At 39.3% G+C, this 14,580-nt stretch overlaps 3 protein-coding genes across 3 annotated transcripts; 2 read left to right on the forward strand and 1 right to left on the reverse strand.

The window, feature by feature from the left end:
• Positions 1–546: 546 nt before the first annotated feature.
• Positions 547–3,591, reverse strand: ubxn11 (UBX domain protein 11; the record flags this gene model as incomplete). Its single annotated transcript, XM_079241135.1, is given in 13 exon segments — positions 547–676; positions 765–914; positions 1,384–1,457; positions 1,545–1,648; positions 1,733–1,856; positions 1,922–1,999; positions 2,084–2,313; positions 2,316–2,354; positions 2,357–2,459; positions 2,535–2,614; positions 2,690–2,741; positions 2,832–2,919; positions 3,521–3,591. Coding segments are annotated over 13 exon segments (1,323 nt in total).
• An 813-nt stretch (positions 3,592–4,404) lies between these two features.
• On the forward strand, positions 4,405–10,320 carry fez2a (fasciculation and elongation protein zeta 2a). The gene is made up of 9 exons (XM_079240368.1): positions 4,405–4,736; positions 6,579–6,687; positions 6,858–6,974; positions 7,113–7,239; positions 7,319–7,584; positions 7,760–7,840; positions 7,972–8,047; positions 8,119–8,184; positions 9,577–10,320. The coding sequence occupies exons 1-9, from the start codon at positions 4,411–4,413 to the stop codon at positions 9,591–9,593; spliced, it is 1,185 nt and encodes a 394-aa protein (XP_079096494.1). The 5' UTR covers positions 4,405–4,410; the 3' UTR covers positions 9,594–10,320.
• Positions 10,321–12,703: 2,383 nt separating this feature from the next.
• Positions 12,704–14,226, forward strand: clec3ba (C-type lectin domain family 3, member Ba). Its single transcript, XM_079240603.1, has 3 exons — positions 12,704–12,862; positions 12,938–13,036; positions 13,220–14,226. The coding sequence occupies exons 1-3, from the start codon at positions 12,766–12,768 to the stop codon at positions 13,618–13,620; spliced, it is 597 nt and encodes a 198-aa protein (XP_079096729.1). The 5' UTR covers positions 12,704–12,765; the 3' UTR covers positions 13,621–14,226.
• The last annotated feature ends 354 nt before the right edge of the window (positions 14,227–14,580 follow it).

Genomic DNA, 14,580 nt, shown 5'->3' on the forward strand with positions numbered 1-14,580 from the left:
TTTCAATTGAATTGCTTTATTTAATTTTTTTAATATTGCCTTTTTTTCCTCCTGTACATGCAGAAAACAAACAGCTTTTAATAGCCGGATATGGGCTCATTTTACTCCATTATAGTTGGTAAGAATTCGCAGATCACTTTTGATTCGGTTATAAAATGTGTCCTCAGTTCAGCGCAGTTTCAGTGACCAACTTGGTTGCAGTGGCATGTTGCATAAGAACTGTGCATAATTTGCGTGTGTGTTTATTTATTAATCAGTTTGAAAGGTTTTCAAGTATGAAGATACTGACAGCATTTTCACAGGAGATATTTCAACATGTCACAGTAGTCAGTCATTGTAGGTGTGAGTAATAAAATGTATATAACGGCTTATGTTCATGTGACACCGTGGCTGCTGGTTTGCTGTCTCATTGCCAGGCCTGACTGGGACTCAAACACAACAGAGCTCAAAGCCACGTTCTTTCCCCGTTAATTGTGTGTCCTGTTCAAAATGCGGAGAAAAAAAAAGTCTTGCATGTAAACCTTGATGTTTATTAACTTCAGTCAGTCACTTTTGCTTCTTTCTCAGCAGGAGAGTAGCATTTGTTGAGAGTCCATATGATTGGAGTGTCCGATCATCATCGAAGCAGCACTGTGGAAAGGCACTGATGATGTCATAACCTGCCACAACGGCTCCTCTGTAGTCGAGAATAATTATGAACAAACGCATGGTTATAAATATGTAAGCTACCTGAAAGACATCGGTACAAGTGGAGATACTCTCACCTGTGTTTATCCAAATAGCTGCGCAGAAGGCCAACAGTTTCTGAGAGACACATCTTCACCACATATGTATGACTCCCGTCTTCTGACTTCACCTTAAGTGTGATGACAGCTTTGGCAGATTGAGGGAAGTTGGAGCTGAATGTCGGGTTTCTGTGTACATATCAAGAATTTGGCAGGTTTTTAAATAAAAAACGAAGGAAAGGGAACGTTTCTCCTGGATGTATTTGCCAGCAGTAACACATTGCTGCTGTCGTCGAACATCTTGGCGAGCTGTCAGGGTGGCCAGCCCTAAATAACATACAGTAAATCTTTGCAATCTCGACAACAAGCTGCCAAATCGGGATTTCATCAGGCTGTACATCCAGTTTGGAGTTATTGAATGTAGTAATTCTCTTAAGCCTTTAAATCCTGGTTTTCTTCATAAAATGTTTGACTTGAAGAATGTCTGACATCCTGTATTTCTTTATATTGAATAGTGAATGCCCAATATAGTGTTTTCATGTTCATAACTTTACAATAAATGAAAGTAATCTAGAGCTATTTGTAGTTTAATTAGTTTTCAGGTTTGGCAACAAAACAACAAGGTACGCTTAAATGGCAACATTTTTTTTTTTTTTACCTTTCCATTACAGCTTGCGGCGTTGGTGTGTCTGTGGTTATCACTGAGATGTTGCTTTGGGCATCAGATGAACCCTGGTGAAAAGCACTCGGATAATAAACATGCTTAAAATAAGATGCAAACTAATAGTTTTTCTTAAGTTTCTCTTTAGTGCCGCTCACCTGCAGCCTCGTCCTCAGTGAGTCCCTGATGTCAATCACCTGACCAGCCTTGACTACAAACTTTGGGAACTGGCCCAGGAACAGATCCATAGACAGTTTCTTATCTGTGCGTCAGAAGAAAAAAAAAAAGACATTTCAATCAGGACTTTGCCTGTAGACTGTGACATAGTGATGAGTGCAGAGTGGACCTGGTAGCTGCAAGCTAGCTGCATTTGTAGATCTATCATTCTTCCCACAAGCAGTCTGCCCTCCACCAGGAAATGTGTGCCATGGCAGCTTAACGGTATACTCCTCGTGTCGCATGTCATGTACCTGCACAAAGAACTTCTGATGAGATGTTCACATTTGCAGTCAAAGAAAAGGGAGCAGAAACGCACCTCAAAAGGCACGCTCTCTGGAAATCTTTGTCGAAGCTCTGTGGGAAAATAGCCATCCATTAAGTCTTGCATGCACAGCTGTAAGAACCAGAGAGAAGAGTTTTAACCACCACTCTTTCCAGTTGAGTGCACGATGTTTCCTTCGTAGTTTTCAAAGCTAACCTGAGTACTTTCGTCCTGATAGGGGCGGAAAGGACCGTTGAACATGACAATGCCATTGCTGTAGAGCCTCAGTTGAATGGGATCCTTTTTAGAAAGTTTTGCTCCTGTTGCTGTTGTTTGCACAAAAGACTCTCCATCCCCTGCAAGGACATTCAGGTCCTTGATCCTCTGCAGCACAAGGTCAAAGTTCATGTGGAAGTTCCTACCAGCGGATGCGCCTGCAAGGAAAGGGCAGCCAGTTTGAGGGTGAAATTGCAGCTGTGTACTAAGTGAACGTTTGGATCTCAGGGCTACCTGATGGCCAGAAGTCTGAGCTCTCTGTTTGCTTACTCTCGTCGTCACCCACCCAGATCAGATCATAGTCGCTCAAAAAGTCCTGCAAAATCGTGGACAACTTAATTAAATCTTCACAGTTTTAACTGCATGTTAATGTTTTAGTAACTCACATTACCTCCATTTCATCCACTTGTTTTTGCAATTTTTGGCACCTTCTTTCAAGCTCATCTCTGTCAGTCTGGCCATGTGCATTTACTAACGCAGATGGGACATAGTCAGTTATTTTTCCCTTTTGTATCCCATTTAGGTCTGTGCATGTGCAATAATCACCTGATTCTTCATGGGCCTTCAGCCTTTCCTCTAAAACTGTGATCTTTTGTTCCTTCAGAGGCATGCAGAAAACATGAAACAAGAGTTTAACATAAACCAGATTTATGATAGCTTAGCTTTTTAATTTGAGGTGTGTGCTTACTTTGTGTTCTATCTCCTGTGCTTGGCTCTTCACTGCTTCCTCCAGTAGGGTCACTCGCTGCATTATGGCACACATAAGCCCAAAGTCGCTTGGATGAGCACCTAATTTGCATTATTTATAAGTTAACAAAATATACTAACATATCTCCTAAAATTCTAATTGGGGTGTGAAACAGTAGGCTTGAGAAGATAGTGGTGGATTTAGATGTTCACTTTGTTTTACAACAGAAAATGGGCATATAGCAATAGAAGGAAAGTTTATTATGATTTACCTTGCATTAAAGGAGCTCTGGATTTTGAGGTGGAAGCATAATTAAAATGACTGTGAGAAGAGAGTGGTGGGTGCAAATCATTTGAATCATCAGCAATCTGTACTGCCTGATAATCTGAAAATTAAACCATGTTAAAGTCAAATGAAAGATTTATGACAATGTATTTATAAAAAATATTAGCAGTATGCACTGAATAACTATTTGATTGCAGATACACAATGTTTTTATTATTATTACATTTCTATCAATTAATGTGAATGCAGCCTACCTTGTAGGAGATCTCTCCTTAAAGGCACTTTTTGTTTATTCCTGCATCCCAAAAATAATTCAGTGCATCTCCATTATCTGTACACAAACTCTTAAAATTTGTACAAAAACCTGAGGTTGTTAGACCACTACATATGTGTTGTTAACCTACCATTGCTCACTGAGAGGCTCCTGCAGAGGAAGGTGTCTCGTTTTCTTCAGCATGGATAAAGGAGAGCTCATTTTACTTTTCAGTGAGACGCTCTAGAGTCCCAAACTTTGTTGCTCGAGTTCAGGCCTGTTCACTGGGATTTTCTTTTGCCTTTTCTGTTTGTTTGGAGTCTGTTGCCATTAGCAACAGAAAGCCGCAGACGCGGCTGGGGATTAAATGCCAATTTCCAGTTTTACCCACAAGAGGGCACCAATTCCTCCATACAGGCGGCCGCGTTGCCTTTGCAACTCACATGAAACGATGGAAAACTGTTTTATTCTCTTAGATTTAGCCATTTTATAAACGGAAATACATGCATTTTAAACATAGCTTCTTTTCATACATGACACTACTAAACAGTGAAATCAATCCAAAAAGAAGAAATATATAATTATTCAGATTTCATTTTGGGTTTCCAATGTGTTTAATTTGCCTGAGAAAGCAAAGAGATTGTTAAACTACCGTTCAACAAAATCATCTCGTAATTTAATGTGATAATACATGTAGCAAACCTATATCAAATCCTTTAGACCTATACTTTTCATTAAAAAAAACAAACAAACCCAAACATATCTGAAAGAAAGAAGAAAAAACTTAAAGTGCTACATCTTTATTTATTTATTTACTTATTTTATTTTATTTATTTATTCATTTATTTATTCTTTTAACAGTGGTATCCACGTTTGTTTACGAGGCCCAGCCACCATCCTGAGTATCACCGCTAGTGGGCCCGGTGCAGCCGTCCTGAAGCCATCCTGTCCGCTGCTGCAGCCTCGCTGCAGGCGCACTGACAATGAAGAGGCCTGCCGATCCCAGCTCGACAAATCCATCGTTTACCCGGGTTGCTTAGCATGGTCCGGGCTATGGCTGCACATTTGGACGAAGACTGGCCTAACCAGTGTGGTCTGACACTGGTTCCGGAGAGAGGGCTGCTGCAGCAGAAAGGCCGCGTCGCCGGTACCGCGAGTGAAGCTGCGACGCAGCTCATCGTGGATCCAGACGATGTCTCTGAGCTGCGAAACAGCGGCTTTTCTCCGGGGAAATTCAGGTCCACGGAGGACTTGACGAACGGTTTGGGTGAGAAAATATCTGCGTGCTTCGGAGATGTTCCTGCAAAGACAGACAGCATCCCTGCTGTGAGCGTGATCGCTGAGGACACGCTGCTGGAGAAAGATGAGTGAGTGTTTTTGTTTGTGTGTGGCCTGTCTGCAGGCGTCATGTTTACTGCCAGAGCTGTGCAGGACCCGCTGCTGCAGGCTGAATTTCATTATTATACAAGGAGATTTTATTCTCTGTCTATGAATGATTTGAGCTGCACACAGACAGCTGCATACAACCATCGTTTTCTGTCAAACCTGCTTCTTAAACGTGTCATCAGTGGCTAAAGTTTTTTTTTTTTTTTTTTTTTAAACAAAACAAAACAAAAACCTGGGTTATTTCAAAATGTTTTACTCACATCTCAAAGCTGTATGTAAATTGATGCCACTTAACTACCCATGAATAGGATTAATTATAAGTCAATTGTGAAATATTGCTATGAATAAAAAACTTTTTTTGATTAAAGATTTTTATATTACAGAACTTTTCTTACCTACACTGTAGTTTTGTATTATTTAGTCTTTCAGCAGGCTGCCATTCTGTTGTTTAACTTTCAAACATATCATAGGAGGTATTTTCAACTAGATAAGCTGATTATATGTTTTAACCTTGGCATCAAAACTCTTTAATCTGATTGTTTTCTTTGTGGGTGTAAGGTCTAAAAGTATTTCATTGGTTAACACAGTAACTGTTATTGCCCCTGACAGCAATATAGGTTTCTTTCCCAGTAAATGACATAACTTAAAGGGGAATTCAGCAATCCAATTAAACCTAATGAACTTAAGTATAGGCTAGGCAGGTTTATTTATAGCGTATGTCATACACAAAAGTCGTGCAAAGTGCTTAACATCAATTGTAAGAACAAAATAATAGCATGAAATATCAAGAATAAGTGGAAAATTTCTAAATGAATTAGAATTATATTAATGTAAAAGCAAATTATGCATTTAAATCCACCTTCATGTAACCTAATTGAAAAACTTCATTGAGATTAGAAATCTCTTTTTCAACAGTGACTTGGCGAAGAAGAAAGCACAACCGCGGGCTTCCAATACTCCACAAAACAGAAATCAAACATCAAACACAAAGATTAAAACAAAGGTAGACGGCAATGTTAGGTAAATCAAATATAGCATGACAAATGCAAAGAAGTTTAACAACAGTCACATTGACAATGGGAGTTTCTATCTCCAGCCCTTAAAACGAACTTTAACTTTAAAACAGTCTGCCAGGATATTTAAAAGGTTGTTATCCATAGTTCTGTTTTTACTCCCGGACCACGATCCGAACAAGAGAAAGAGGCAGAATAGAAGAGAAACATCTACTGCAAGTTTATTAGTATATTCAGGTTTTTATTAAAAAAAAAAATTGGGGCGGGAAAATCAAATTGAAAAATGAAAATATTAAAATAAATTTTTTTGTTAAAAAATTGATTTTCTTTCAAATGAATAAAAATAATACTTTTTTTTGGTCAGTTTTGTTGTTTTCTTTGATCTTTTTACTTTTCTTCTTGAGCATTAAAGCAACAGAATGATGGTCTGGCTGCTGTGTTGTTTTTTCCTGATTGAAATGAAGAAAAATGACGAGCAAAAAAAATGTTTTATACATTTTTTTTTGCTTTTAATCTACAAAAATGAACAATATCGAAGAATTATGAGAATCGCAATTTAAATCGAATCGGCACCCAAAAAAATCGTAATAAAATTGGATCGGGACAAAAGCATATTGTAATAAAAAATGTTGCTCTCACACTTCATATCCCTAATTTGTCATGCAGACGTGCTACCCCAGACTTGTCTGTGCAAAGGCAACTTGATGGTACAATCAGGATTTAAATCTCCTGGGATTTGTCTAAACTTTATGTGCAAACAGTTTCCTGACAGAGCCTGTTAAAGTCAGTCATCCTCTCATGTCCCTACAGAATCTGGAACGCTCTTACCAGTAACTATGGCCATGCGATGCCGGTGGACTGGAAACAGTCTCGAACTCGCTCTCTCTACATCTCCACGTTCAACCTGGAGGAAAAAGCAGTGCGTGACCCCACCCAACCTCACTGCCTCTCTCCCCTCCCATCTCTGCCCCACTTTCCCTTCATCCCAGCCAAATCTCTCCGGCATTCAGCTGACAAATCTCAAATTTCCATTGTGCTGGGGTTTAGTGTGATGATTAAATTCCCTCCCCCTGTTCTGTTACTGACTAGAGAAAGACGGATGTTGTGGCGGAGCTGTCGGATGAGGAGGAGCTGAGGGAGCAGCTGGACATGCACTCCATCATTGTCCCCTGTCTGGCAGAGGAGCCCCTGGTCACAGCAGAGCAGGTATGAAAGGAGGACGCATCACTTTCTACTGTGTAGGCTAGTTGCATTACACTGATATGTAATAACGCAGTTATAACAGTGTTCTTAATAACTGTAATAACAGTTAATCTGAGTGAGTTTCCTGTGATGTGTGAGCAGGTAATTGAGGAGATTGAAGAAATGATGCAGGACTCATCTGATGTGGAGGCAGAGCACAATCCATCCCAGTCAGACCTGTCCATGCTCTCTCTGGACATCCATCGAGCCAGTCCTGGTTTTGAAGAGAGTAAGTGTCAGCTGCAGCGCATTATGATGGCGCTCTCTTGTCTCCAGCAGCTTATGTTTCATGTCTGTGTATGATCCAGGGGTGAGGGCCTTGAGCATTGCGGAGCTGATGCAGCGTCTTGAGGAAGCCGAGATGAACATCAGGAGGTTTTCAGAAGAGCTGGTGCAGCAGCTGGCCGTCAGGGATGAACTGGACTTTGAGAAAGAAGTGAAGAACAGTTTCATCTCAGCACTCATTGATGTGCAGAACCGACAGAAGGAGCACCGGGAGTCGCTGAGGAAGAAGAAGAAGCTAAAAGGCGGAGGTGGGACAGCGCAGGGCCCTGCAGAGAAAACGCCTGGATTGGTCAGTACTGTTGTGCCACAGTCAGGCTTTTATCAGAACTATTCTGCTTGTGTGTTTTTCTGTGTGGATCTCCTGAAATATCTGTCAGACAAAAGGTCTTTCTCTTCTGTTGTTTTCTGCCTGTTTTCCTCACATTTTTGTTGTTTCTACTTTGCTTTCCTCATTTCAATCGCAGCGCTTCAGCATGGAGGGACTTTCCTCTGTTATTCACAGTAGCTTCCGGCAAACGTTTGGGAACGGGTGCAGTGAAAAACAGGTCACTTTTCGTCGCTTTTCTCAGCTGAATTTAAATCTTTCCCGTTTTCTGCCCTAGAATTGATATTTAGTTTTAAATCCATCTGAATAGTTTTTGTTCTCCTCTGTTTCTTCTTTCTTTACGGTGTACAGTATTTGACGACAGTCATTCCTTATGAGAAAAAAGGACATCCTCTTTCCACTGAAGACCTCCAGATCCTGACCAAAAGTAAGGATGTTCTTCTCTGTTGGGATATTTGTCTTTTTGTGACTGAACTGATTTATTGATGAACTTTCCAGTTCTCCAGGCTATGAGGGACGACAGCGACAAGGTGCCCAGTCTTCTAACAGACTATATTCTCAATGGTGAGCTTTCTTTTTAATGTGTACACACTGTATTCATTGTGACTTATTTGCTTTATCATTATTGTTTCTTTTATTGGTGCATGTTTTCACTTGTCTCCATTAGACATAGTTAGGAAAGGCACAAATCTGTTTTTGTAAGGTCTCGTAGTAACTGGAGGGAAAACTAGACAGAGCATTATCGTTACGCTTGCATGGGTCTCAGGACGGCTGCATCTTTAAGGGTGCATAAAAGCACAGCAGCCACAGTCAATTTAATACAAGCACGATTTGAAGCCACCAACAGCCTTCTGAGATCTGACTGCCTACTCTGTCTGAGGGTCTTAACCAGATGAGTAACCAACAAGCCAAAACTATGAAATATCTTGAGTTTCTTTATTGATCACTTCATATCAGGGAAGAGCGTCTGCTGGGAGTTTAAGAGTTGTAATAACTTTTTTGGATCTGAAATAAGCAATGTCCATGATCAATTAAGTACAGCAAAATGTGCAAAACTTGAGTGTAATGTAATCTTTTTTTTAATACAGAGTCTAATCAAATCCTAAAAAATGATCTTGTAAAGCAATGAATGCTCAGAATTACTGAAGACAAAGAATGATTGGTCGGTCCTGCTGTCCCATGCTGAGGGAGACCACAAAATTTAAAAACCTGATGAAATTACAATGCTGGATTTAAAAGAGAAAATTAAGCATGGATAGTTTAAAAATCACAATCTCCTCTTCTGTTTGACTTACAAGTTTAGCCAAAGACTAAAAACTCCAGCCACAACAGATTTGTGTCTGCATGTTTAACCATTCGAGATCTCTTTTGTCTGTCTTTTCTTTCATGCTCTTGTTTCATTCTTTTTGCATTTTGTCTTTCTCTGCCTCTTATGTTCTACTTTGGGTAATTTATTGCTGCCTTACACTCGCTAGCTCTGGTCTGAGCCACGGATGGAGAGGTTTGTGACACATTTCACATTAGTGCACAGTAGAGCTGTTGTCTCTCACAATGCGAGCGCGCCCCCTCGCTGCCACTGAGTGTAGTGCAGTCTGACCCCAAATTCTCTCCTCACCTCTCCCCTCCTGCAGAAGAAGCTGCTGCAGTTTTGTGTATGATGGCATTATTGGTTTAAAGTCAATGTCTCACAAATGGTTGTTTTTTTTTTTTTTTCCACATATCATTTGTGACACCCTGTGAATATTAGTTTTACGGTATCAGATGGAATTGAACCTTTTAGTCGCTGAACTTCTGACAAGTTTGTAAAGATAGTCATTTTTAAAAAGCTGAACCCATCTGATGTGCTGCTGTCTCTGTTTTTTCCTGTTGTTTTTCCTCTTCTTAATCTCCCACTTTGTAATTTCATTGAAATTTTGAATAATAATATGCTAACATACTTCTGTGCTGTTCTTCCAGTGTTTTGCCCAACGTAGGTCAGGTGGACGGAGCCGGAAACTCTGTGGAGGCTTCTGATAGTTTACCACAAAGACAAGATGAAGAGGACTCGTTGTTTTTGGTTTTCATTCCTGGATGTTTTTATTTCTGTGTCTCTTTTTTTTGCACTTTGATTTAAATTCACCTGTTTATTTTGTGTGGAGCGTTCTTATTTACAACCTTAGTGTATCCCTGGGAATTTTGACCTTTTTTTGGTGTGCATTTGAATCTTCTTGCACTGTGAAAGTGTGTCCTGAAAAGGTTTAATTCATTCAGAAATACAGTTAGATAAGAATAGAAGTTGGAGCAAAGCCACAGTGCAAAGTGCTTTGTATCCATCTGAAGGGCTTAACATTACGCTGAGCCAATGAACAAATGCACAATGCATATTTACACAAAATCTGCAGTAGTAGAGAGCTATTTAAGATATTAACGAGCAAATATTCAAAAAGCAAAAAAGCAAAAATAAGTGATCATTTTAAAAAAGCAGCACAATGAAGATGAAGACGAAAGACACTGCAGTTATAATAATGCTGTATAAGTGAATCAGTTGTCTACTTCACATCTGTCTACATAGTTATGGACTAAAAGTACAGTCTGCAGTCATCTCATCAGTCTTTTACACATCATCATCATTATTATTTTATGAAAGATAATATGTTGATTGCTGACATGATGTTTCTGGAGTAGCGATACACTAACTATGCATTTAAGGAAAACGTGAGTCTGAACCATGCACTGTCTGTACTTTCCTGACACAGACTGAAGCTCTGAATCAGAGCTTGTTACGTCGATATGCCTGCTGTGTACAGGCCAGCAAACACCTCAACTGGGCATTCTGACTGTATTATTTCATACAAGCTGCCTTTTGCCTGAACTTTTGTAGAATATAAAGAACTTATTTTCAATGAATGTCAAGGTATTACGCCTCTTGCAGAATCTGTCAGTGTTTATTTATTTTGTAAATATTGTATTTGAAAATTAAAATCTTTGTCTCAGCATATGTGCTTCATTTTGTGCAAAACAAGTCCCAACAAAAACGTCATAACAGTTTACAAAAAAAAAAACATGCTTAATCAATACCTTGATTAACAAACCAGATGTGTAAATTTAATGGAAACTAAACTTAGTAAAGTAGAAATGTATTCTGCATGTTGAACTGTTCAAATTTAAGTAAGCGGTACAAAGCACATGTACAAGAGGGAAACACACTATTAATTTAGATTTAATGATTCTAACTGCAGATGTTGTATCTTGACAAGTAGACTATTTTTGCCTTTAAAATAATAATAAACAATTTGGGATTCTATTATGGACTAGTATGAACTGCTTGATTAGTAAAAATGACCTGTGGGCACCAGAACCTTTTCTGTTTTGGACCTGCAGGCGAAGTCTAGCTACATGAAGGCTTTACACAAGAAAATCCGCTGGAAAGTTAAACTGAGAGACTTCATAAGATGTTAACTCAAAAAGAAAGTTTAGCAACTAACTTATACTCGGAGTAAACAAAACATATAGTTCAACTAATCTGAACTCCAGCGGCTGCCTGATTCTTGTACAAACTAATCCTAAAGAACACAAAAGGTTCAGATCCGACATGGAGGTTTTAACCTCAAATGTCAGTCGCTGTGACAGCTCAGATAGTATGAAGGACACAGCATAATGCTGATCTCCTCTAGCTGCATCTAAGAAAAACAACCAAACAATTAAATGTTGCTGATGAATGTTGGAAGCACATTCTAGGACCAACACAACTATTTCGGACAGACACAGTGAAGCATAGAAGTGGGGTTATGAGGTTATTTGACTGAAAAATGTTGGGGATGTGACATTCATTGTTGGTAACATTCATATAAAAACCTACAGTTTAACAATATAATACTTCTAGAAAATAATAATGTATCACTTTTTTAAAAACCACATGTTCTAAAGTGGGGCTGCATGATGGTGCAGTGGTTAACACTGTGGCCTAACAGGAAGGAGTTCACTGATTTGTGCTGATGCTCCATGCTTGATAAAAAAAAAAAAAAAAAATCACAAAAGTAGTAATATAAGATAAAAATCTTAAGAGTTATGGATGACATAACACAGCACTATAACATGCTGATTGCTGGGATAGGCTCCAGCTTCCTGCGACCCTGAATTGAACTAAGTGGTTAAGAAAATGGATTGATGTTCTAAAGTGCTGCAAATTAAAAAAGTAAAGCCACCAAAAACATAAAACAAGTCAGCCATCAAATGATAACAGCATAACAATCCAAAGCAGCCTGCTTGGGATGTTTTCTAAAGGAGAATAATTATGAAAAAATATAATTTGCAAAGCCCATCATCTGACTTAAGTCCAATATATCATGTCAGTGGTGTATATTAGAAAAGGTTAGAGCCACTGAAACACTTTACGTTTCCATGAATATTAGGAAAAACAAACAAATATCACTTTTGTAATACTATTTCTTCATTATGTAAGACTTGCTGCACTATCTCCAGCTCACTGAATAGATCCAGATGTAGAAGAGGAAGAAAATCCAAAACATCCCAATCCTGGCGCCCATAGAAAACACAAAAGGAAACAGAGAAGAAAATAAAAGATATGATTTAGAGTTCATGAAAAACGAACTGAAGTACACAGAAAAAATGTTGAATCAAAGTCAAATATAAGTTATTTGATTAAAAATCTGATGCAGGCATTTGGAAAAATGGCATGTAAATATATTAATATTTCAAATTCTAAAAAGACAAAACAAAACAAAACAAAAAAAAAAACACAGGACATAATAACATACTCAGATAAATACCCCCCCCCCCCCCCCCCCCCCCCCCCCCCCCCACACACACACACACACACACACATACACATACCCCCCCACCCAATTCCCTCCTGTAATGTTTTAGTAATTCACACACAAATGGAACTCATGTCAAGCTTGTCTGAACGCAGATGAACAGCGTGCAAAGCCTGCTCACCACCCCTCTCACTCTCTAGTATTTCAAAAGCAATGCAAACAGATGTTAAACATCTGTAAACCATTTGCTCTCTCTGTGATAAGATTTCTTCTTATTAGTGTCTGCACTCTGAGCATGTGAAACACAACAGTTCGCGTCGGGCCAGTGCTCAGTACTGAGTGCGACTCTTTGCAGCTAAACAGTTTTCTTTACACAATTTCATGAATCATGGAGACTAAAAAGTTTTGGATGTTGTTTTGCCTTCTCCTGCTTGTGAATAGCTCGCTTCAGCAGACCTCCACCAAGAAAAGAAATGGCGAGAAAGGTAAGATTTAGTGTTAGATTAAGATTGGAAGTAAAATAACTAATTATCCTAACTGGAAATCCTGCCTTCCACCAGATTCTGCAACTAATGCTGCAATTGAGGAGCTTCAGAAACAGATCAAAGACATTGTTCATGAGATGAATTTATTGAAAGAACAGCAGGCTTTACAGACAGGTATGTATCCAACAGAAGTTGTTTCATGAATACCAAACATTTAGAGTTTTTGGAAATGAAAATAGATCTCTGAAATGCTGTCTCATGGCCATACAGTCCTTATGTGAACAGCTGCAGGTTGGATGCCATGTTTTAATCTTCTGCGTTCCAAACATCTGAACCAATCACAGTTTTGCTCCTCAGTTTGTCTAAAAGGCACAAAGATCCTTGGCAAGTGTTTCCTGGCTAACCCAGTAAAGAAGACCTTCCATGCAGCCAGTGATGACTGCATCGCCAAAGGGGGCAGCATGAGCACCCCTCTGACAGGAGATGAAAACGACCAACTCTACAACTATGTACGCCAGAGCATCGGCCCCGAGGAGCAGATCTGGCTGGGAATCAATGACATTGTGACTGAGGGCCACTGGGTAGACCAGTCAGGCTCTAGTGTACGTTTCAAGAACTGGGAGACAGAAATCACCCTGCAGCCTGACGGGGGGCACAGCCAGAACTGTGCTGTTCTCTCCACCACGGCCAATGGGAAGTGGTTTGATGAGAGCTGCAGAGTTGAAAAGGCCTCAGTGTGCGAGTTTAACATCGTTTGAGAATGGTGCTGTGGCTGAGTTGTTCAATCCTTGACTGTGCACGTGATATGAGCACTTACATGCCATCAGGTACACGGAATATCATGCATCTTCAAACACAATCCTTCATGTTAACCTGGAACAGATCTGCATGATGTGTTATATAAATTCAATAAACCCACATTTTGCATATTTAGACCATTTTACATTCACTGTTCAGAGTTTTTCTTTCTTTTTGTGCTGCATATTTCATTTCATTATGTGATGTTGATAACTGGGATGCAGGGTGGTGTGGTGGTTGGCAAGGTCAGTGGGGAGGGGTTCGAACAGTGGCCTTTCTGTGTTGAGTTTGTGTGTTCTCCCTGTCTATGTATCCCACTTCATCCCACCATCCAGAAACATGTATTCTTGATTAATTGGTCACTCTGAATTACAAATAGGAGTGAGTGTGAGAGGTTGTTTGACTCTGTGTTGACCAGGTTGTACCCTGCCAATCGTTGGGGTAGACTCCAGCTTTGTTGTGTCCCTGAATTGGACCAAACAGTACAGAAAATGAACAAATGAATATTGATAAACATGTCTCCTGATGTATTCCTGTGAATTTTGCTTTGTTTGGATGTAACAATAACCACTGGCAGCAACAAATAAATGATTAAGAATACATAAAAACACAATGTGGCTGTTTTCAACAAAAGCAAATCTTGACAAATCTTATTCTCTTTCTTTTTGTTGTTTTTATTGTGTTGAGGCCAGCAGGGTTACATTTTTACAAGAGAACAAAGTTTGGGTTTAAATGTCCAACTTTGTGCATGTCTGTCCGGTCATAATGAAAACTTTGACTACATGACATTTTGTTTCACAGTGCAGAATGTGTTGTTTGCATTAGGACAATGTAGAGACCAAGAAATACCAGAAAATATGGAGTTTTATGTTCTACCATGGATACAACTATTTCATATGTCAAAAGGCTTCTTTCAAATC

Source organism: Telmatherina bonti (assembly GCF_933228915.1).
Source record: "Telmatherina bonti genome assembly, chromosome: 5".
Lineage (NCBI taxonomy): Eukaryota > Metazoa > Chordata > Actinopteri > Atheriniformes > Telmatherinidae > Telmatherina > Telmatherina bonti.

Excerpts from the sequence above, each read along its gene's own strand:
- clec3ba (XM_079240603.1), top strand. The coding sequence starts at position 12,766 with ATGGAGACTAAAAAGTTTTGGATGTTGTTTTGCCTTCTCCTGCTTGTG. Across the intron at positions 12,863-12,937 it reads GAAAAGAAATGGCGAGAAAG|ATTCTGCAACTAATGCTGCA; the intron begins GTAAGATTTAGT and ends GCCTTCCACCAG. Across the intron at positions 13,037-13,219 it reads ACAGCAGGCTTTACAGACAG|TTTGTCTAAAAGGCACAAAG; the intron begins GTATGTATCCAA and ends TTTGCTCCTCAG.
- fez2a (XM_079240368.1), top strand. The coding sequence starts at position 4,411 with ATGGTCCGGGCTATGGCTGCACATTTGGACGAAGACTGGCCTAACCAG. Across the intron at positions 6,975-7,112 it reads CCCTGGTCACAGCAGAGCAG|GTAATTGAGGAGATTGAAGA; the intron begins GTATGAAAGGAG and ends ATGTGTGAGCAG. Across the intron at positions 7,240-7,318 it reads CAGTCCTGGTTTTGAAGAGA|GGGTGAGGGCCTTGAGCATT; the intron begins GTAAGTGTCAGC and ends TGTATGATCCAG.